The 25,641-nt window shown below is 33.7% G+C and overlaps 1 protein-coding gene and 1 long non-coding RNA gene across 16 annotated transcripts in view; both read right to left on the bottom strand.

Moving 5' to 3' along the window:
• Positions 1 to 1,699: 1,699 nt before the first annotated feature.
• On the bottom strand, positions 1,700 to 6,594 carry LOC147843307 (uncharacterized). The gene is made up of 3 exons (XR_015492996.1): positions 4,391 to 6,594; positions 4,002 to 4,198; positions 1,700 to 3,798 (listed from the first exon to the last, which is right to left on the bottom strand). It is a non-coding gene; the product is annotated as an uncharacterized LOC147843307 (long non-coding RNA).
• A 787-nt stretch (positions 6,595 to 7,381) lies between these two features.
• The window catches only part of pbx1b (pre-B-cell leukemia homeobox 1b), a 127,349-nt gene continuing 109,089 nt past the window's right edge, over positions 7,382 to 25,641 (bottom strand). For 4 of the 15 annotated variants that reach the window (XM_087255993.1, XM_087255994.1, XM_087255997.1 and 1 more), the window contains 4 exons: positions 22,341 to 22,476; positions 19,274 to 19,433; positions 12,443 to 12,532; positions 7,382 to 9,596 (listed from right to left, as the gene is read on the bottom strand). In XM_087255993.1, the coding sequence (XP_087112119.1) occupies positions 12,486 to 12,532; positions 19,274 to 19,433; positions 22,341 to 22,476 (343 nt within the window). In that variant the 3' untranslated portion in view covers positions 7,382 to 9,596; positions 12,443 to 12,485. Of the gene's footprint in view, positions 9,597 to 12,442; positions 12,533 to 16,217; positions 16,331 to 19,273; positions 19,434 to 22,340; positions 22,477 to 25,641 lie in introns of all 15 variants that reach the window. The other 11 variants (XR_015492857.1, XR_015492859.1, XR_015492858.1 and 8 more) reach the window with 7 other exon arrangements.

Here is a 25,641-nt window from a genome sequence, read left to right as displayed (position 1 = left end):
AATATACTTTTGACCACCCCTATAATGGTTCATACCATTATGAATGCATGATTGCACCAAAAATATGAATTAATCGGTTTAAAACCGGCAAATCTAGAGCACCGACAGAGCGTAAGTGTTCACAAAGCATGGTTTCTTTAAAAAAGATGTTTTTAGGTGTCTGTTAAACTAGATGCATGGTTTGTGTTTTATCATACACAAGCTCGCACATGGGAGTTAAACAGTAAAATAAAAATACCAGCAGTCCTTTATGGTCTTAGACCTCTAATATAGGATATAAACAGCCTGATCTCACGAGTAAATGTAAGTATTTTACGTTTTGTCAGTGTAGTGGCTAATTCGTACAAATTCGTATGAGTTCAGTCGTACGATTTTAAAAAGGAGGCGTGGCACCCAACCCCGCCCCTAACTCCAACCGTCATTGGGTGATGAGCAAATTGTACAAATTAGATAGTACGAATTCATACGAATAAGCCACTAAATCAAAAAGTTACGAATTGCCGTGAGATAGCGTTGGATATAAAATAAGACTCAGGATATTAATAGGTGCAGGAAAGCAAACCTGTCACTTATTTAATATCACAAATGTCATTGAGAACCACTTAATAACCCTCAAAACACAAAAAACATAATAACAAGTTTAATTAATTAGATTTAATTGAATGAAATATGTAAATTCGGTTCTGCCAACACTCCCGCATTTCAGACCCAGCTATGTCCCGTATTGTTCTGTCTCCTGGAAAACACCCGAAACCCCCACCACCACGCTCCTCAGCTTAATGGTACAGTCCGGTCCCCATGCGCACCGAACCCAACACGCAACCATTTTCATACCCGCTCCCCGCTCTTCAGTTTGCGCGTTTAATGAATAAGTAATATAGTTTAACCCCTTAATTGTTAATATTGTCCCATAGGTGTGACATTTTACCGTACATTCATTTTCCTTTGTCTTAGTCCCTTTATTCATCAGGGGTTACCACAGTGGAATGAACTGCCAACTATTCCAGCGTATGTTCTCCAATATTCCAGCAATTTTTCTATAGCAGATGTGTTTGGACTGTGGGGGAAACCAGAGCACATGGAGGAAACCCACGAAATCCATTAAACACAGGGAGAACATGCAAACTCATTCATTCATTCATTTTCTTGTCGGCTTAGTCCCTTTATTAATCTGGGGTCGCCACAGCGGAATGAACCGCCAACTTATCCAGCAAGTTTTTTACGCAGCGGATGCCCTTCCAGCCGCAACCCATCTCTGGGAAACATCCACACACACACTCATACACTACAGACAATTTAGCCTACCCAATTCACCTGTACCGCATGTCTTTGGACTGTGGGGGAAACCGGAGCACCTGGAGGAAACTTACGCGAACGCAGGGAGAACATGCAAACTCCACACAGAAACGCCAGCTGAGCCGAGGATCGAACCAGCGGCCCAGCGACCTTCTTGCTGTGAGGCGACAGCACTAGCTACTGCGCCACTGCTTCGCCGAACATGCAAACTCTACACAGAAATTCTATCTGGCTCAGCCGGACTCGAACCGGCAACCTTCTTGCTGTGATCGACAGTGCTAATCACTGAGCCACCGTTTTGCCTGTACAGTACATATTTAATGATTTTCTTGTCTTGAAAAACGAAATCACACGCACAGAGACATAGAGAGAGAGACATATATGACGCCAGAGAGAAACAAACTGCAACAAAAGAAACTATTTATTTGGAATATGCATAACCAGTACAAATGAAGAGACCAAAAAACCTACACCTTAGTTTTTTTTTTTCCTCACAAAAACGAGTTGGAATCAAAAAGACAATAGTTTTGCTGTTCCGTTTTATTCCTTTTGTACATACGCAGAGATCTTAAAAGTTGAAACTCGACAAGAGAATGTCTCCGCGCCTGATATAAAAAAGAAGAAACATTCAAAAACACTGCAGGAGCTTAAAGAAACAAAGACATGCAACAAAGTAAACATTTGATGTTTTACAAACCGCTTTATATGCAAAAACTAAAAGCGTCATTATATGAGGCTTTTTCAGAATGGGGTGCTGCTGGGCAGGCAGTGATACGGTTTCTCCCTGCGAACGCTTTCTGAGACGGCAAACCAAAAGACTGACAGACAGGCCTCCGAAAACAGCGATTTCCAGAAGACACTGCGAAAGACGACTTTCTAATGTAAGAGTTGTGTCTTGTTTCTAGTCCACATAACTAAAAATTCTGAAATCAAGAAGCAATTTCTCGACAAGCAAATAAACATTGTTTTGTTTTCAGAAATAATGAGATAAATTCAAGAGTTCACACTTAGCTGATGATTTATAAAAAGCTTGTTTGGCATGCTGTGAGAGAGGGGGATCCTCGAGCCTGGGGCTTCCTCCTGTTGGCAGAGCGAGAGGGGAGCCTGAGCTCGATGGATCTCAGAACTCCCCGGCTGCGGTAGCTCAGGGAACAAAAGGGGTCGGACAAATGCTTGATTGTTATGCATGTTGAATGTCTTTGGATGGTGGGAGGAAACTGGAGAACCTGGGGAAAACCCATGCGGACACGGGGAAAACATACAAACTGGCGCGACCAGGGCCGACAGTGTTCTTGCTGTGGGGCTCGCAGTGCTAACCACTGGGCCGCCGTGCCGCCCAATCAGAAGTAAAGGAAGACAATAGGGGAGGAAGGGGGGTTTCTTCCAAACGAAGATAACATGAGCTAGAAACTGTGGTTCTTTACAGTAGCTTAGGGCTCATGTGATTGGAAGATAGTGATTAGCAAATACGAGACCGGCCGTGATAAATCATAAGCACGTGATCCTCTCGAAATTAGTTTATGAATAAACTTCACATAAAGTGAGTTTTAGTCCTTAAAGGGCACCTATGATGCAAAATAAACGTTTGGAATCTGTTAGGACAGAAATATTGTGGAAACAGATATTTACATGGGTACAACACGACGAGAAATATGAAGTGATGTTTTGCATAGTTTTTTAAGTGCGCCACTTGTTGTTTTGCAATAAAACACCTGCACATTTTCCATACTGCTTTATTTTACTGCTGAATATTTTAACATTTTAAAAATATTTAAATTCCAGATTCACCAACATTATTTTTGGCACATTATTTAAAATATGTGGCTATTATTTATTTATTTTGGTGGGGCCAGTGAAAATTTTGGCAGGGCAAGTAAAAATCTGAACCCGCAGGTCCAGTCGGGCCAGTAGAAAATGTCCTTAGCGTTGAACTCTGACTGGTATTAGTAGATGGTTAACAAACTATGAACAACTGATCTGTAAAGTGTGAGTTAATATATTAGTTAAGTGTTAGTTATCAGCTTATGTATCTTATTGGGACGTTATTCTAAAGTTCCAACTATTCCTCATTTATTAACAGTTAATAAATGAAGCATAGCTGCAACTAGAATAACATCCAAATAACATATATAAACTATTAACTGATACTTAACAAGTCTTTAGTAAGTCATTTACCAACAGCTTGTTCATGATCTATTACTAACATATTAGGTATAGCTATAAATAACTAAAATACAGTTAACAAGTCACTTATAACTTGTTAACTAACAGCTTGTAAGTCATCTATAAGGCACAGTTATAAATAATTATTGTATTTATGTTCATTTAAAAACTCATTAACTAACAGTTTATTAATGGACTTTTAACTAGTTATAACAGATAGTTATAAATAATTAACAAACTATTAACTTTTATTTAACAAGTCATTTATAACCCATTAATTAACAGTTTATTAATGGACTATTAATTAGTTATAATGGATAGTTACAAATAATTAACAAACTATTAACTTTTATTTAACAAGTCATTTATAACCCATTAATTAACAGTTTATTAATGGACTATTAATTAGTTATAATGGATAGTTTCAAATAATTAACAAACTATTAACTTTTATTTAACAAGTCATTTATAACCCATTAATTAACAGTTTATTAATGGACTATTAATTAGTTATAATGGATAGTTTCAAATAATTAACAAACTATTAACATTTATTTAACAAGTCATTTGTAACCCACTAACTAACAGTTTATTAATTTACTTACAACTAGTTATAACTGATAGTTATTAACAATTAGCTTTTATTTAATAAATAATTTATAACCCACTAACTAACAGTTTATTAATGGACTTATAACTAATTATAACAGATAGTTATAAATAATTAACAAACTATTAACTTTTATTTAACAAGTTATTTATAACCCATTAATTAACAGTTTATTAATGGACTATTAATTAGTTATAATGGATAGTTTCAAATAATTAACAAACTATTAACATTTATTTACCAAGTCATTTATAACCCACTAACTAACAGTTTATTAATTTACTTATAACTAGTTATAACCGATAGTTATTAACAATTAACTTTTATTTAACAAGTCATTTATAACTAGGGCCAGACGGAATCTCCGGACGTTTTTTGCTATTTCTGCAGAGAATTTTGGTAAAAATCTGCGTATTTCTGCGGAATTATTTTGGGAGTATCATAACTAAAACCTTAATATGTGAAATATTGTGTAAATAATATGTGTAAATAATATGTTTTTAACTTTTATTTCATGTTTAAAATGCAAATCCAGTTAGATTCACTTTATTTGGTAACTAAAACAAATTTGTCATATAAAATATCTACTAAAAGACAGAACATATTACTGTACAAACTGCATTGTACATAAATCAGATCCACATTTTCACATTAGTCAATAATATTACTGTTATTAATTAAAAAACTGAATAAATATAGATTTACACACATTTGCTCAATAAACCGAATTAATGATGGCTAAAAATTGGCAGAAATCTACGGAATTCTTCTTACGCAGATTCCAGGTGGGCCTATTTATAACTCATTAACTAACAGTTTATTAATGGACTATTAACTAGTTATAACAGATAGTTTTTCTAAATCTTATTCTAAAGCAAAAACAACACTATTTTCTTTTGCTGTTGTCAAATTATAGCAAGTTTTAAGGAAAAACTCACTTCATTTTGACTCATTATTCCTGAAAGCAAAACAATATTTTAGATTTTTCTAGAAAATGCTTCTTGATTTAAGAATTTAAAGATATTTGGGCAAGAAAACAAGACAAAAACTCTCAATAAGAAAGGCTTTTTTTTTTTTTAAGCAGTGGGCCTGCTCACTTCAGACACGAAGGCCATCATATCAAAAGAGCAACAGAAGAGTAAAGGTGCACATCTACATACAGAAGCTAGCGCGCATTCACATTATGCTTGCAAGAAAATCAAATATATGGCCGCCCTGTAAACAAGCCCGATAGGAAATAATAAAATGAGAATCGCCTATACACAACAGGAGGGCATCAAAAAATATATCCGAAGGATTTCTGCATGTGTGCCATCATTTGCATTTCCTTTACCTCTCCACAGATTTCCAGCTGGATTTTTGGTTTCGAGTGTAACGCGCCGAGAGATTTTACACCATTTACAACATGAGCGATGGGATGTGGACGTAAAAGAGCAGAAACGTCTGTGGTTTTTGGTATCAAAGTGGCCTGAAGAGAAGGCCGACGTGGGACGACACTGGGAAAAAAAGGTGATTTTCACATTTGGGATTTGCTCACTTCTGATTGCCTTTTATTGCATCCTCATGAGTGCTGCTGCTGATGAAGATCCTCGATGACCACGATAATAATGAGATATAAAGGGATCTGTGTGTCTGTACATATCAGACGCCTCATGAATATTCATCCGTGAATAAACTGATGCACGTGAATCTAATTGAAGATGCAAAATATTGTGCTGACAACCTTCAGAAATCCATGTTTTGATATCTAGATCTATACTGCATTGCTTTGAGTTCTCGTTAAAGCAGGGAAGTTATGATGTTCCCTGATGTTTAACATTAATTAAATCTTTAAAACGGATGTCAGGATTATTAGACGAACAGAAATTGAAGATTAAGCATTACATTTTTGGGCCTTAATATAATTTGTTTTTGAAATGCATATAATATTTCTGTTCATTTTGTTTACAATGATTTAACGTAAAGCAATTTAATGTGATGCATATTTATCACTAATAAACAAAACAGGTGGGAATCGTTATCGTGTCATATTTTAATATTTAAAATATCACCTATTTGAGTTCATTCATTCATTCATTCATTCATTCATTTTCCCTCAGCTTAGTCCCCTTATTTATCACAGTGGAAAGAACCGCCAACTTATCCAGCATGTTTTACACAGTTCCAGCTGCAACCCAGTACTGGGAAACATCCATACACACTCAGACACTCCCGCCAATTTAGTTAATTCAATTCAATCTATAGCGCATGTGAAACTGGCCCAGCCAGGACTCGAACCAGTGACCTTCTTGCTGTGAGGCGACAGTGCTAACCACTGAGCCACCGTGTTGCCCCAAGTGCTCATTGGCTTACAATTAGCATAAATATTAGTGAAAGCACATCAATTATTCAATAAAAAATGGCATCGATTTATTAACTGTGTGCATCTATTTGAGATTATTTACATCCAAACATATTCAAAATGCTAATCGTCATAAATATGTAAACTTAAAAACAATAATTATGAGCATAGTTTATTTATATATATATATATATATATATATATATATATATATATATATATATATATATATATATATATATATGTGCAATATTTTCACTTTCAGCTTTTATTAATATTTGTTAATGTTAATTACGATGTTTAAGTTAGTAATTGTTATAATTAACATTAATATTATAACTATTGTATTATAATTTAATAATATTAGCTCATGATAACTAATGTACTTTTTAAAGGTAAATCAAATGTACTTTTCTAGTTGGCAATAATGTGTCAGTGCTCTTTAGGAAGAGATTCATCAGAATAAACAGCAAAAATCCGTCCAAGGCACTCGAAAAATGTAGAAACAAATATGAAAAGCCTTTATTGACATGGCTATTCCTTAAAACTGCGCCTATGCGTCTCGGCAAACACTTGCATTCATTAGGGTAACTCATTACATTAGGTTACCCTGATGAAGGCAAGTGTTTGCCAAAGTGCATATAGGCACAGTTTTAATAAAGACTTTTTAATATTTTTTCAACATTGATGGAGTGCCTTGGACTGATTTTTGCTGTTTATTCTGATGTATGCCTTACCCAACGATCACAGATACATTATTTAAGCTACGTCTGAGCACTATTTGTTTGATTTTGGATTTTAAAAAGCCTTTATTGACATGGCTATTCCCTAAAACTGTGCCTGCATGTTTTGGCAAACACTTGCCTTCATTAGGGTAACTCATTACATTAGGTTACCCTGATGAAGGCAAGTGTTTGCCAAAGTGCATATAGGCGCAGTTTTAATAAAGGCTTTTTAATATTTTTTCTACCTTTGTTGCTTTTCCGAGTGCCTTGGACTGATTTTGAGCTCATTCCCTGACACTGACACATTATTTAAGCTACTCCTGAGCAATATTTGTTTGATTTTGGATTTTTAAAAAGCCTTTATTGACATGGCTATTCCCTAAAACTGTGCCTGCATGTTTCAGCAAACACTTGCATTCATTAGGGTAACTCATTACACTAGGTTACCCTGATGAAGGCAGGTGTTTGCCAAAGTGCGTACGTGCAGTTTTAATTTTTTTTTTTCCATTTTTTAGGTGCCTTGGACTGATTTGTGCCTTTTAATTTGATGAATCCCTTACCCAAAGAGCACTGACACATTGTTTAAGCTACCCCTGAGCACTTTTTGTTTGATTTTGGATTTTTAAACAAGACCTTTTCTAGTCATCTCAACTTACATCAGTCAAGCTGACTAAAAATATTAGGTTAAACTTTGTATAACTTAAAGAAATATAGTTGAAACCTGATTAACCTATTAAAATAAGTTAATAAAGCAACATCAAAACATGTTAGTAACACTTTGTAATAACTACACACATCATTTATTAAGCATTAGCATATAGTGGATCATTATCTGTTAAGCATTAACTCTACAGTAATAGACGTTAGTAAGCAGTTCATAACTACAAATATAACTACTAGCTACAAATGCTCTAGTCTTGACTTATTACCACATTTATAATGTGCTTAATAATTTTACTGTCATAATTTGTGACTGATTGATTTCTCATTACTAAATTAAGCATTGCATTATTTACAAATCAGTTGTATATAAGAGTAGTTGGTGGTTTTTAAGATAATTCATAAGGAGTTAGTAAATGATTAATAAACTACTGAAATCAACGTTTATATGTCTTATTATTCAGGTATATAATAAAGGTTATTATTTAAGTTAATAAATTATATGTTAACACAACTAGTTTTATGACCTAATCTATGCTTTATAAATCCCTCATAAATGACAATTAAAGGCTCAGTATCAAATGAACAACACATCTTTGCAATCCCGTCTAAAAAATAAAATACTGTAAAGTTTAAACATCGCTGAATAACAGGAGTATCAAAATACAACATACAATTGGATAAAAAAACAACAACATAATAATTTAACAATATGATATGATGCAACAGTTCAATGTTGTTTAGCGAAGTTTAAACTACAGTATTTTTATTTTAGATAAGTTGGCAAAGATTTATTTTTATTTGATATAGTTTTATTTGTGTTTCTTCATATGAATAGAAATGAATAAAGTTGTTTATTTTCTTTTTTTAGAATTTAACTGAGCCTTTAATTGTCATTTACAAGGCATTTATAAAGCATAAATAGTCCTTACTTTAGGTCACAAAACTGGAATACGTTGAGTTGATGAAGCATTTATTAACATGCAAATGAACAATTCACTTATGCCTGAATAATCAGATATATAAATGTTAATTTCAATAGTTTACGACTAATTTACTAACTCATTCTGAATGATGTTAAAAACCACCAACTATGTTTAAATAAGTGGTTTGTAAATAATGCAATACTTAATTTAGCAATGACGAATTAATCATTAACAAAGTATGAAAACACATTTATTAAACACATTACACATGTATTTAACAGTCAAGACTAAAGCATTTGTAGCTGCAGTTATAAACTGCTTATAATGGTTATTAATGTAGAGTTTATGTTTAACAAATAATGAATTCACTATTTGCTAATGCTAAATAAATAGTTCTTAGTATGTAGTTAGTGTTACCAATTTTTGGCATTACATTCTTTACAGAGTAATTAAAGTCTAATGTTAACAAATAAAACCTTTGCAATTATTTCTAGCAAATATGCATCATATTAAGTGCATTATTTAATGTGCAATTATTTATTTATATGCACTTCAAAACCCCAAATCTTAAATTTAGGCCTTCTTAAAATGCTTTCTCGGGTCTATTATATGCTAAAAGGATGTATTGAAGTACTTTGGCACTATGGTAGATGTGTGAACAGAAGGTGCTGATGAAGGCTGGACTGATGTCTGTCGGTCTGCTCTAACCTGTGGATGATCTGAGAGGTAGCATGAAGACGAGGGCTGACGCTGTGTGTGTGTGTGAGTGTGTGTGTGATGGATCAGTTGGAGGTGTCAGAGTGGACGCTGCCGGGTCCTTCTGTGGGTGAGGTGACGGAGGACGGGGTGGTGGGATCCTGCCAGCCGCCGTTCGCCTGATGGATTAAAACACATGACATACAGATATGAGTGAGACTTACAGCATGAGACAAATCCATATCAGATAGACCAGTTATATATTAGTCATATTAGTATTTCTGATTGCAAGAAACAATGTAAAAACTATGGACAATTAAGCAACTGAACAAATGCTAGCAAGGAATAATCATCGCATTGTGGGGACAAGTATATCAACATTTGTTCATTTTAGCCCTTGTGGTTATAGTTTTTTGGTCTCCATGAAAAAAATGGCTCATAAATAACTCAGAATGAAGTATTTTGAAGATGTAAATATGCAGAATGTTCTATGTTAGGACTGGGTTGTGGGAGGAGAACAGAATATACAGTACTGCACGGTGTAAAAATCATTACGGTGAGTCCCCATAAAGCATGAAAACCCAACATTTGCATTGCAAAATAGGAGGAAATGAGCGAACAGAATCAAGACCCCCAGAACAAAACAGATAAAGGACATTGAGAGAAAGAAAAGTAGCTTCGCTAATCTGACAGACAGCAGAGCGAGCGGCGCTTTCTATATTACACTCCATTTCATGCCGACAGAAAACAGCAAACACTGATCTGCACTTCAATCAAAGCCAACAAAAGAACAGCAGAAATTCGGCAAATGCTGCTGTTTATGCCAGGAGTTGACAAATGCATACTGAAAAACCATAAACGCACACAATCAAACGTGATGCTTTCTATAATACATGTAAATAAATTAAATTAAATGTACAGTGGCTGCAAAATATCTGAACACTCACATTTATAAAAGATAGTGTCAGTATTACACTGAATGAGCCACATTGACAATCTTAAATCAACCCATTTTTGACATTTTTATATAACGAATCAGTTAATATTCGCTGGTTCAGTTGATGAGTGAATGTATAACACGTCCAGCTCAGTATCCGTAAAAATGCTGTTTCGTGCTTTAAATAAGAAACAAAATCTCATCTTTTAAATTCATCCAATATCTGCTGCTTTTCACTGTCTGATATGGGTCGGATTGCTGTATTGACACCATATGTTTTTACTCTTTACTACTAGTTACAGCACTGAATAAGCATGAATGATCATGTGATGTCTCATGCAATCACCTGATCTGTGTTTTGTAATTCATCATTCATTTTCCTTCGGCTTAGTCTGTTTCAGAGGTCGCTACAGCAGAATGAACCGCCAACTACTCCAGCATATGTTTTATGCAGCGGATGCCCATTCAGCTGCAACTCAATTCCCGTAATTCCTACTAACATGCCCAATTCATTTTCTTGTCGGCTTAGTCCCTTTATTAATCAGTGGAATGAACCGCCAACTTACTTACGCATTAACATATAGTAGCCTATTCATCTGGGGATGTTGCTTGGACCTCATTAATATAGGGTATATGTCATCACATTAATCTATAAATCATTTTTGACATTTTTTTTAATATATGTACAATATGACGTACCACTAGTAGGAAGCCCGCGTACCACTAGTGGTACAGGTACCACACTTTGAGAAGCACTGCTGTAGACTATAGGAAAAAAAGAGCTTAAAGAGGCTAATAATTTAGTCCTTAAAATAGATTTTAAAAATTTGAAACTGCTTTTATTCTAGCTGAAATAAATTAAGTAAGACTTTCTCCAGAAGAAAAAATATTATCAGACATACTGTGAACATTTCCCTGCTCTGTTAAACATCATTTGGGAAATATTGATTAAATAAATAAATAAATAAAAGGGGGGCTAATAATTCTGACTTCAACTGTATTAACATCAATTAATAAAATATGCAATAACTAAAAATAAATGACAAAAAAGAAAATACATGTGATAATTATAACAAATACAATAATAATAATAATAATAATAATAAAAAATCTAGATTATTCAAATAATACACATGCATTCAGAATCCCCATTTTGTATGGTGCGTATGGTGTATACATATTTTGCAGCCAGTTTAGACGTCAATTCATCCCCCCCGAGAACATGGTAAAGTTTTTCTGTGTCATTTAATTTAAAAAATTCATTGATTAATGTTTCAAATTGGGGGAAAATATTTGATAATTTTATTATTATTTTAATATTTGATATTTATTTATATATATATATATATATATATATATATATATATATATATATATATATATATATATATATATATATATATATATATATATATATATATATATTTTAATAATTGTCTCTTTTAGATATAATAATAGTTCAAATGTTTAATATTTCTCTAGTTGTGTAGTGAAGTATTTTGTTTTCTCTCTCTCTCTCTCTGCCTCTGTCTCTCTCTCTGTCAAGGCCATTACCGCGGTGTGCCCCTGATCTGAGCAATGTGCTTGGATTGCTGTCCCGAGTCCACACTCGTCTCCCCGTGTGTCTGTCGTATTGATTTTCCCCTTTACCACACGGCTTGTCGCAGTGAATTTGAGTTGCCAGACGCTCCCCCCCACCGCTTCCCCGGGACGTCCTCCTGCATGCTTTACGCTTTATTTTTAGCGAGATGGTCTGTTTTCTGGCGGGCGTAATCAGGGTCAGGTGACTGTGGGGCAGGGGGGCGAGGCTGGTACATTTGCAGCCGGTGTCACCTGTTCGGCCCTGCAGGTACCGGCCGATCTGATTGGATGTGATGTGTTCGGACGCGTTTTCGTGTCCGCGTCTCGCCGGGCATCAGCCGCCCGTGGCGCTCACAAACACACAGGCAATCAACTAACTGACCACGATCCCCAGACAAGTCCCGCTAAGTGGCATTCTGAGCCCTATGGCTTTGAAATAATTGGTGGAGGGCGAAATAAGAAGAAGGGGAGGGGGGGGAACTGTGTTTTTTTTTTTTGTCGCCTTACATTGATGCCCTGCGGACTGTACATCTGGTTTGCTGCGAGGCCGTCACTGTATCCTCCTGTCTGGCTGATAACATGGCGAAGGGTATCCACCTGAAACACAACAACAACAACAACACGGCAAGGTCAGAGCGCGGAAAACACGAGCGCAAGGGCAAAAACAAAGCAAAGGCACCACAAAAAGAAGAAAGCAAGGTCGGGGGAAGAAAACAACAGCAAGACAAAGGAAACAAGAAGACACAGAGACAAACGCATGATGGCTTGTAAACACTAAAACACATTATATGATGACAGTACAAAAGCTAGTGGGCTGCCTATTTAGACAACATTTCAGGATGGCGTTGATTAAACATACTGCACACTACACTGGTAAATGTGGTATTGTTATTTAAAGAAACGTGAGAAACAGACTACAGTGAAATCAGTAAAAGTGTGAAATATTATTCTAATTTAAAAGTGTTTTTCATTTTTAATAGTGCCAATATAATATAAAAATACATATGAACACATATAATGCTGCACAACTTGTTTAAAAAACATTGATAATAATCGGAAATGTATTATTATAATGATTGCTAAAGGAAAGTGATGCTGGAAATTTTTGCTTTGATTAAAAAACAAATATATGTCTATGTAACCTTATATTGAAAACTAATCAAACATATACTACACACTACACTGGTTAATGTAATATTGTTACTTAAAGAAAAGTGAAAAACAGACTACAGTAAAATCAGTAAAAGTGTGAAATATTATTTTAATTAGTTTTTTCATTTGAATATATTATACATATATTATATTATTATATATTATATTATATATATTATATAAATTTAATGTATTTTTAAATATATATATATATATATATATATATATATATATAAATAAATATAAAATACATTAAATATATATATATATATATATATATATATATATATATATATATATATATATATATATATAAATAAATATAAAATACATTATATATATATATATATATATATAAATAAATATAAAATACATTAAATATATATATATATATATATATATATATATATATATATATATATATATATATATATATATATATATAAATAAATAAATATAAAATACATTAAATATATATATATATATATATATATATATATATATATATATATATATATATATATATATTTTTTTTTTTTTTTTTTTTTTTATGTAATATAAAATATTATTTTTCAATATAATATAAAATTACATATACATATACCGGTCAAAAGTTTGGGGTTTGGGGTTTTTAAATGTTTTGAAATAAGCTTCAGCTCACCAACGCTCCATTTATTCATTCGTTCATTTTCTTGTCGGCTTAGTCCTTATAATAATCTGGGGTCGCCACAGCAGAATGAACCGCCAACTTATCCAGCAAGTTTTTACGCAGCTGATGCCCTTCCAGCCACAACCCATCTCTGGGAAACATCCACAAACACTCATTCACACACACACTCATACACTACGGACAATTTAGCCTACCCAATTCACCTGTACCGCATGTCTTTGAACTGTGGGGGAAACCGGAGCACCCGGAGGAAACCCACGCAAACACAGGGAGAACATGCAAACTCCACACAGAAACCCCAACTGAGCCGAGGCTCGAACCAGCGACCCAGTGACCTTCTTGCTGTGAGGCGACAGCACTACCTACTGCGCCAGTGCCATTTATTTAATCAAAAATACAGTAAAAATTGTACAATTGTGAAATGTTATTGCACTATAAAATAACTGTTCAAAAGTAGTGTATCATTTAATTTTTTAGGTATTTTAATTTTTTAGGGATGATGAATTTTCACCTTCATTATTCCAGTTTCCAGAGTCACCTGATCCTTCAGAAATCACTCTAATATTAATTAATATAATTATTATTATTATTATTATTATTAATGGTAATAAAAGCAATAATGACTGAGTGATAATTTCATTTGAAACTACATATGATAAGAAAGCAGTTATTAATTTTTTTAAAAATAAAAATGTAGCAATTTTTTTTACATTTAATAAATGCCGCAGTGTGTGGATAAATAGTGTGTAGTATAAGTTTGATTATTTTTCAATATAATGTAAAATGACATATACATATATTTGTTTTATTTAATCAAGGCTGAATTTTCGGCATCATTATTCCCCTTCAGCAATCAATATAATAAAACTTTTCCGATTATTATCAATGTTTTAGAAAAAGTTGTGCTGCTCCATGTCTATATGTAATTTTATAGTATATTGAAAATTATATTTTATATGACATTGATATAGATATATATATATATATATATATATATATATATATATATATATATATATATATATATATATATATATATATATATATATATCATATATATATTATATATATTATATATATATAATTTATATCATATAATTTATATCATATTCAATATATTAAAATAAAATAAAAAAACTATTTTAAATTTGTTAAAATAAAATTATTAATAAATTTAAATTAAAATGTACATTTATTTTAATTTAATAAATTTAAATAAAGAATAATATTTCACATTTTTGCAGATTTTACTGTAGTCTGTTTCTCACTTTTCTTTAAATAACAATACCACATTTTGCCAGTATACTGTGTAGTATATGTTTTATTATTTTTTTCAATATAATCTAGTTACATATACTGTACTTGTTGTTTTGTAATCAAAACAGAATTTTCGGCACCGTTACTCCCCTTATACTATGACAAACATTTCCGATTATTATCAATGTTTTTATTACCAAAGGATTCTCTGATGAATACAGAGTGAACAGCATTTTTTTTGGATACAATATTTTGTAAATGTATATATACATGTATATAATTGTTTTTTATCAGTTTAATGTAATCAATTACATCTTTTTGTAAAAGAAATCATACTGTTGAACTTGTACTCAAGTATTTACACACAAATTTTGGTCGAGTGTGATGATATTTAAAGAAGATTATGTAAAATTAAGTATTAACATAATATAAATAAGTGTTTTTCATTATAATATATTCTAAAATGTTTCTTTTGCCTTTTATTAAAATAAAAATTTTCAAAATCATCACACCTTTTCATGAACCGCTCTAATGAAGCTAATCTGATTATTCAAATATTCAATTTAATCTTATTTATGTTATAATTTAATCTTATTTATATTTTAATTTAATCTTATTTAGGTTTATTTTTAATGCAATACTGACAAATACTGACACAAACGATTAAAATAATATAATTGATTTAAATCAATTAAAATGTAATATTATAAACATCCTAAATTTGCCCAGTGAATTTTTAAACCTAATAATGTGGCTGCCAAAAAAATAATATCAAATCAGGTTCAAATTTAGTTTTCAACATAAGCATTTGAACACACAACATAAGCAAACAATGCAAATATATATATATATATATATATATATATATATATATATATATATATATATATATATATATATATATATATATATATATATATATATATATATATATATATATATTTCTACTGATGAGAAATCCATTGAAAAACACACTCAAAAAATAAAGTTTGCCGTTTGCTACCTACTTAAAATGAGCTGAAACAACACAATTGTTGAGTTTATTAGGGGGAAACTTAATTGTTTTATGTTCAATCCGCTCAAATTTGTTAAAACTAATAAGTTATACTTAAATAATGTTGCACACAAATTAATTGAACTATGAAATGTATAGGAACAAACAGAAAGCATGTGTGTTTGCGCTGTGATATATTGGCACTGTACCTGTGACTGAACATTGGCCCCCACCTGAGAGCCCTGGTACGAGTCCCCGTTCAGAGACTGAACACTCATAAACAAATCGCCAGAGTTTGACATGTTAAAAGAGCCTGCAGAACCTGAGAGGAGCACAGACAGCACAGAGAGAGATAGAGAAGCAGAACAAGCAGGAGAAATGAGTCTGGAAACTTCAAGCCAGCAGAAATGCAGATTGTATAGTTTTCAGAGCAGGAGATCCAGCAGCGCATGAAGAAGACAGACATCAAGCAGGAGAGATTCGGCTCACAGCAGGAGAAAAACACACATATGTCTGTATACATGGCTTTTCACCTTTATATACAGACTATTTATAATAATAACTGGAGTCTTTTTTTAGATGCATAGAAGCATGAATACAAAACAATGCATTTAGAGATTATAAACGAGTCAGAAACTGGGTCACATTGCATAATTTGCTTCTTTTTTTATTATCTGACATTTGTATATTTTTTTGTGTGAAACATCTTACAGGAAAGTTATATACAGTTGAAGTCAGAATTATTAGCCCCTCTTATTTTATTTTTTATTTTTTTAATACTTCCTAAATGATGTTTAACAGCGCAAGGAAATTTTCACAGTATGTCTGATAATATTTTTTCTTCTGAAAAAAGTCTTATTTGTTTTATTTCGGCTAGAATAAAAGCAGTTTTAAATTTTTTTAAAACCTATTTTAAGGTCAATATTATTAGCCCCTTTAAGCTATTTATTATTTTGATAGTCTACAGAATAACCCGTCATTATACAACAACTTGCCTAATTACCCTAACCTGCCTAGTTACCCTAATTAACCTAGTGAAGCCTTTACATGTCACTTTAAGCTGTATAGAAGTGTCTTGGAGAATATCTAGTCTAATATTATTTACTGTCATCATGACAAAGATTAAATAAATCAGTTATTAAAGATGAGTTATTAAAACTATTATGATTAGACATGTGTTGGAAAAATCCACTCTCTGTAAACAGGGTGGCAAACAATTCTGACTTCAACTGGATATAGTAATAAATAGTAAATACTATTTACTGTAACAAATTAATTGGTCATAACTTGGGCCAGACGGAATCTGCGGACGTTTTTTGCTATTTCTGCAGAGAATTTTGGTAAAAATCTGCGTATTTCTGCGGAATTATTTTGGGAGTATCCAGCAGAGTATCATAACCAAAACCTTAATATATTAAATAAAAAGTAACAAATTACTGAATAAAAACTGAACAAATTCAGATTTACACATTTACTCAAGTAAATAAACAGAATTAATTATGGGCTAAAAATCTGCGGAATTCTGCGGAAAATCTGTGGAAAATCTGCAGAATTCTGCGAAAAATCTGTGGAAAATCTGCGGAATTCTGCGGAAAATCTGCGGAATTCTGCGTGCACAGATTCCGTGTGGGCCGAGTCATAACATATCAATTAGTCCTGAAAGCATATGTTTTTAGTTCATTGTAACTTGTTAAACTGAGTTAATCATGTTATAACTTAATTTTATAAGTTACACAAGCGGTTTTAACCAGTTTAACAAAATATAAGTTCAATGTACTCATAAGGGTAATTTGATTCAGTTTTAATTTAAGGCAACCAGGATTTTTTGAACAGTGTAGTTAAAGTGTGGGTTTAAAATAAAAAAGCATTGTTTGCAGATAAAAATAATAATTTAAAATTAGATTAAAAAAAAAAAAAGTTTGTTTAAAAGTTTGGGTTTTGGCTTAATCCCTTTATTAATACAATGATGTGCCTAATTACTCTAACCTTTCTAGTTAACCTAATTAACCTAGTTAAGCCTTTAAATGTCACTTTAAGATGAATACTAGTGTCTTGAATAATATCTAGTCAAATATTATTTACTGTCATCATGACAAAGATAAAATAAATCAGTTATCAGAGATGAGTTATTAACACTATTATGATTAGAAATTTGTTAAAAATATATATCTGTTAAACATAAAAAATAAACAGGTTTCAACTATATATATATATATATAAATGCTTCTTAATCATCAAATCAGAATGATGTCTAATTATCATGTAATACTACAGGCTGGAGGTCTGATGCTGAAAAACAGAGCTGTGATTAACAGAAGAAAATCTTAAAATGTATTTAGAAACAGAAATTCAGTATATTTGATCAAATAAATGCAGAACATCTTTCAAAACTGAAGCTTTTTTTTTTTTTTTAAATCTATCACCTAAATGAAAGATGTATTGGCATATTGAACAGTCAGTGTTCTCATAGTTTTAATGTCGGATAAATCTGTGCGTTTTAACTAGATTCAAAGATTATAAACATTTGCATACAGCGCAAATCAGAGTTTTTTTTAGTGACTCCTTGTTTCACATTTATTTACATATCGAAGATGTGAGCCTTGACTTTGGAGCCATATCAGTTTCAAAATAAATACATTTATAAAATAAATTTCATACACAACCCAGGCGCATTATTGATATGTACCCCTATATACATTTCTGGAGTGCGCCAAATGTCCCAGGAGGTATGTTCATGTGCAGTTTTTGTTTTCACGAATCCACCAGAGGGCGATGTGTATGCTTTTTGAGATCTCATATTGCTCTAGTGAGTGCCGTTCACGCCTGCTGTTCTCACGAGACTGTTGCCAACTGACTGACTGACCGTTACCCACGCCCACCCCCTAGCCTGAACCCAACCGACAGTGTTTTCAAAAGCAATCCAGAAAAAGATCTTACTATGTTCATTCATTCATTTTCTTTTCGGCTTAGTCCTTTCATTAATCTGGGGTCGCCACAGCAGAATGAACCGCCAACTTATCCAGCACATGTTCTACGCAGTGGATGCCCTTCCAGCTGCAACCCATCACTGGGAAACATCCATACAAACTCATAGACTATCGACAATTTAAGCCTACCCCATTCACCTAAAGTGCATGTCTTTGTACTGTTGGGGGAAGCCGAAGCACCCGGAGGAAACCCACGCCAACATGGGGAGAACATGCAAACTCCTTCTGAAGTGAAGCATGATGGGAGTGGAGTCTGTGTGTGGTGTTCATGTTCTCACCTGCTGAGTTTGGAGTGGACGGAGAGTTTGCCTGACTGCCGTGTGCAGAAACGCTCGCCGCGTTCACAGCCGTTCTGGCCGCATACATGTTCGCTTCTTCCTGGAACTTTCCGATGTTCTTCTTATATCGGATTCGCTTGTTTCCGAACCAGTTAGACACCTGCACACAAACACATCGTCAACACAATTGTTTCAAGATGGACAATTACACACACACCAGAATAAATTGATCACTTAAGTCAGTGTGTGTGTGAGTCAGCTCTGATCACAACAAACACTGACAGCAATCCTTCAACACACACATACACGCTAACGGCCATTACTGCTAATACAGCAGCGGATGAGGCTCTGTGCTAATGATAAACACCATTACCATGAGAAGCTAATCAATCGTGCGGCTAAGCTTCTGCTCCCGCGAGAGGCTAAAGGTGCTGCTATATTAGAGTCGTCATCACTCACACACCGCCGGTCGCACTCAAACCCAGCGCTTAATGCATCATACAATCATTTCTGCTGAATTTATTAAAGACTTTAGACTGCATTACGCATTTAGCGCAGCAGATGAATAATGCTAAGAGGCATGCGCTGCTGTGCTGCTGCAGATGATTTCGTTGAGCGGTTGCAGGAGCTTGAACTCACGTGAGCATTACTGATATTGTTCACATGCAAACCAGGTAGAAACAAAGATAGGGTCTGTCCTGATATAGTGAGATGGCTCGTTTATTTACATTACTTTAAGATTGATCATATTAAAAATAACTTGCAGTATACACTTACCGGCCACTTTATTAGGTACACCTGTCCAACTGTTTGTTTACGCAGCTTTCTAATAAGGACTGGCAGCAACTCAATGCATTTAGGCATGTAGACATGGTCAAGACCATCTGCTGCAGTTCAAAGCGAGCATCAGAATGGGGAAGAAAGGGAATTTAAGTGACTTTGAACGTGACATAGTTGTTGGTGCAAGACGAGGTGGTCTGAGTATTTCAGAAACTGCTGATCTACTGGGATTTTCACGCACAGCCATCTCTAGGGTTTACAGAGAACGGCCTGAAAAAGAGAAAATATCCAGTGAGCGGCAGTTCTGTGGGCGCAAATGCCTTGTTGATGCCAGAGGTCAGAGGAGAATGGCCAGACTGGTTCCAGCTGATAGAAGACAACAGTAACTCAAGTATCAACTTGTTACAGCCAAGGTCTGCAGAAGAGCATCTCTGAACACACAACACGGCCAACCTAGAGGCGGATGGGCTACAGCAGCAGAAGACCACACCGGGTGCCGCTCCTGTCAGCTAAGAACAGGAAACTGAGGCTACAATTGACACAGGCTCACTAAATATGGACAATAGAAGATTGGAGAAACGTTGCTGCTCTGATGAGTCTCCATTTCTGCTGACACATTCAGATGATGGGGTCAGAATTTGCCATCAACAACATGAAAGCATGGATCATCCTGCCTTGTATCAATGGTTCAGGCTGGTGGTGGTGGTGTAATGGTGTGGGGGAGATTTTCTTGGCACACTTTGGGCCAATTGAGCATCGTGTCCACAAAACAGTCTGCTTGAGTATTGTTGCTGACCATGTCCATCCCTTTATGAGCACAGTGTCTCCATCTTCTGATGGCTACTTCCAGCAGGATAACACACCATGTCATAAAGCGTGAATCATCTCAGACTGGTTTCTTCAACATGACAATGAGTTCACTGTACTCAAATGGCCTCCACAGTCACCAGATCTCAATCCAATAGAGCACCTTTGGGATGTGGTGGAATGGGAGTTTGGCATCATGGATGTGCAGCCGACAAATCTGCAGCAGCTGCGTGATGCTATCATGTTAATATGGACCAAAATCTCTGAGGAATATTTCCAGTACCTTGTTGAATCTCTGCCACGAAGGATTAAAGTAGTTCTGAAGGCAAAAGAGGGTTTAACCCAGTACTAGTAAGGTGTACCTAATAAAGTGGCCGGTGAGTGTATATGAATAAGGTAAACATTCAGCACTATTTTTATATTTAATTGCATGATATTTTAAAGTTGCATGGTACTTGAATATGGTTAAAATTCTGAACCATGCTTCATTCTAATTTATTTCAGTTTATTTTGAAAATTAAATGTTATTGTTTATGTTGTGAACATTATAAATAAAGCAAATATTCAAAACCATACTACATTAATAAAATCTACTTTAATTTAATAAATAATTTTATAATCTAATGAATTTATTAATAAAAAATAAATACATTGATTTATCAATTAATTAATCACTTAATAATTATTATAATTATAATTATTACTTGATAATTATCTTGATAATTGTATGATACATGCATAAATATGTTAAACATTCAAAACTATAAACTAAACATTATTCTTTTTTTTTTCTTTTGATGATTCACTGGTATTGTAAAAATACAAATGATAAATCAGCACCATTTATTTAGCTAATTCTGTAGTATATTAAAATTTATGAGCATTATCACATGAGTAGCACTGCAATGACAAGCACAGTATGGCTGCGTCCGAAATCACATACTTCCATCCTATATAGTAAGCTAAAATCAGTATCCAAGCTGCATATTATGTCTGAATTCATACAATTAAAAAACAGTATGCGAGAAGTACCCGGATGACCTAGTACTACCGTCGAGATTCTGAAGTGCGCATCCGATGCATACTACGCTATCCCATGATGCACTGCGACACAATTCAAGAATGGCAACTGATGTGGGTAGATCACGTGACCAAATTGACAGATGTACTACGTCCGAGTTCCATTCATACTACTCACATTCCCACTGTATATAGAACATCCTTTTCTAATGGTTGAGTAGTACGTGTAAATTCAAATGCAGTACCAACTGAGTAGGAGGCGATTTCAGACACAGCCTATGAGTAGTACAGTACATGAAAAGTATGCTGGAAATTGCAAGCCACATCTTTAATTTTGGAATCATCATATTACAAGCAATTGCAATATAGTGGGGTCTGTATTTTGACTAAAGTAGGATCTATATCTATGTTTTCAGGGCGTAATGTCAGAGAGGATTGTCAGCGATGTGTATTTCAGCACCTGTGAGACGGTGATGGAGCATTTCTTGGCCAGCTCCTCTTTGGCCTCCTCACTGGGATACGGGTTACTGAGGTGAGAGTAAAAATACTCATTCAGGATCTCTGTGGCCTGTTTGTTGAAGTTTCGTCTTTTCCTCCTGTGAAGAGAGCGAGAGAGAGAGAGAGAGAAATCAGATGTGAACATACTTTTTTCTTTGCATATAATTAATGCTTCATATTGGCAAATATAGAAAAGGCCACAATAATGAACCATTACTTTGGAGAAATTTTAGAGACAAATCATTTGGTTAAGAATCACTCCAGGTTTTATAAACTAGTAAGCTAAAATTTCAAAAATGGAATGAAGAGCGGCACTGTGGCTCAGTGGTTAGCACTGTAACCTCACAGCAAGAAGGTCGCTAGTTCAAGCCCTGGCTGGCTGGTTCAAGTCCTCCGGGTACTCCGGTTTCCCCCACAGTCCAAACACATGCGCTATGGGGGAACTGAAGTAACTTAATTGGCCGTAGTGTGTATGTGTGTGTGTGTGTGTGAATGAGTGTGTATGGATGTTTCCCAGTACTGGGTTGCAGCTGGAAGGGCAACCGCTGTGTAAAACATATGCTGGAAAAAGTTGGTGGTCCATTCCGCTGTGGTGTCCCCTGATTAATAAAGAGACTAAGGTGAAAAGAAAATGAATGAATGATTCTGCTGTGGTGACTCCTCATAAATCAGGGACTAAGCCAAAAAAAATATATATTTTTAATTATTTAATTTAATTTAATTTAATTTAATTTAATTTAATTTAATTTAATTTAATTTAATTTAATTTTATTTAATTTTATTTAATTTTATTTAATTTTATTTTATTTTATTTTATTTTATTTTATTTTATTTTATTTTATTTTATGCAGTAGATTCTACTGTGGTGACCCCTGATGAATTTGGGACTAAGCTGAAGAAAAATGAATGGGTACATATAATTCAATAATTGAATTTAATTTAATTTAATTTAATTTAATTGAATTTAATTGAATTTAATTGAATTTAATTGAATTTAATTTAATTTAATTTAATTTAATTTAATTTAATTTAATTTAATTTCGCTATGCCGACTAAGGCAAAGAAAATTTTATTTAATTAAATTTTTTATTTTGTTTTATTTATTTTATTTCACTTTATTAAAAAATATTAAAAGTAATCATTATTAACCTAACCCAATTTAATGAATAAATTTAATTAAATTAAATTATTTTAAATAAAAAAATTATTTAGGCAGTAGATTCTACTGTGTAGCCTAAGAAAAATGAATGAATGATTTTATTTTGTTTTATTTTATTTATTTATTTATTTGTTTATTTTATTTTATTTTATTTTATTTTATTTTATTTTATTTTATTTTATTTTATTTTATTCCGCTATGGTGACTAAGCAGACAAAGCATGAATTTTATTTATTTTATTTCATGTTATTAAAAAAAAATATTACAAATAGTCATTATTAACCCTAACCCAAACTGACAGCTGATAACCCTAGACCAGGCGCTAATAATGTAATTTAATTAAATTTTATAAAAAAAAATATCAAAGGTACTTATTATTAATTCTAATCAAAATTGATGACGTATTTGAACGATATGATAAATAAAACCACACATTTAGTCTTTTATCTTCAAATTATAGATTCATTAATTCCTTTTCTTTTCGGCTTAGTCCCTTTATTAATCAGGGGTCGCCACAGCGGAACGAACCGCCAACTTATTCAGCATATGTTTTACACAGCGGATGCCCTTCCAGCCGCAACCCATCACTAGGAATAAATTATATATACAATAACAAAAATAAATCCTCTCTCTATTTTTTAAAATATAATTTAAGGCCATATATTTAGCAGTTTATTCATGAAAACGTGCAAAAAAACATTGTTCTGGAAGAGAAAGAATCCACTCGACCGCATGCAGACTCCGAAGAGAAGCGGCTTTAAATGAATGAATTGAGTCCCTGTCGGCGTCACTCATCTGTGGGTGAAGAGTGTGTGAGTGCAGCTCATCTCAGGGGCTTTTACAGATGCAGCTCTGAAGGGCCGATTTCCTCCCCAAAACCCCTCTTCGCTAAATTCGCCAAATGCAAATGAGCACAGCACGCTCTCCGCCGAGCAGAGGATTAATGAAAGAAACTGAGCATGCTCTGAAGAGGATTCGGAGGAAACATCAAGCTCATTTAAATGTTATGGCTGAGACTCCAGGCTTCCAGCGTCATTTATCCGCAAAAGAAATGTATGCAAATCCCGGGCACGTTTCAAAGGGAACAAGCGATTACATTGAGAGAGGGATGGACTGTGTGTGGGTTTTGGCCCTTAAAGCGCGAGTCTGAGGCCTCCACTCCCCCGGGAAGGATCAGGAATGGGAAATCGCATGTGTGCAAAAGAGTGTTTGTTTACATGGATGTGGCGGTTACGGGTTTAGCGCAGAGCGTGATCCGTGCGGAGGAAAAGAATGAGGATGTGGGTTTGATTATAGCTGGATTTACTCTCAAATGCACTGAAGAAATACACGAGAGACGGCAACAGTTTATTATCTACTTTAAGAATATGTGAAGCTTTCAGGAGGAATGAAGTGAGGTGTGATTCTGTTTTTAAGAGTTCACTTATTTTCTTTTATTATTTCTTTAAAAAAAAGGCAAAATCTCATGTAATATTAGGGCTGGCCGATAAAATCGATATCGGTATTTATTGACCCAACACGATTGTTAATATCGATAATAAAAAAATGTTGATATGTCATTTTGGTATGAAAAGCTATAGTTTTGTTAAAACATGGCTGTTGAATGCGAACCTTGGAAGCAATGCCAATAAGCTTACGCCACATTTACACGGGGCGTCAGCGTCAACGCTTCCTATTCACTTTGAATGAGTGATGTCAGGCATTGCCGAACTGCATTGTGGATCCGTCGTTGGGAAATTCTCAACTTTTCAAGCGCTAACAGACGTGTCAGCCAATGAGATCACTTTATGCAAATATCCAGCTCAGACAGTAGCCGATTGAAGAATAATTTCATTGGCTGGCGCTGCTTTGACAATCGTGTCACCCCTAACTTCACACATGCCCTCCATCAAGCGTTGACGCTGAAGCCCTGTATGAACAGGGCCAGATTAAGAACAAAGGCAATTCCAAGGGCCCCTTTTTATTTTTTTACCTCACAAAAATGTAATTAATTAATGAATTAAATGTAAAAATTATATATATATATATATATATATATATATATATATATATATATATATATATATATATATATATATATATATATATATATATATATATATAT

The sequence above is a fragment of the Danio rerio genome, chromosome 6, assembly GCF_052040795.2.
Source record: "Danio rerio strain M-AB ecotype USA chromosome 6, GRCz13ab, whole genome shotgun sequence".
Taxonomy (NCBI): Eukaryota; Metazoa; Chordata; class Actinopteri; order Cypriniformes; family Danionidae; genus Danio; species Danio rerio.
Note: the sequence above shows the minus strand (reverse complement) of the source record. Positions and strands in the feature narration are given on the sequence as shown.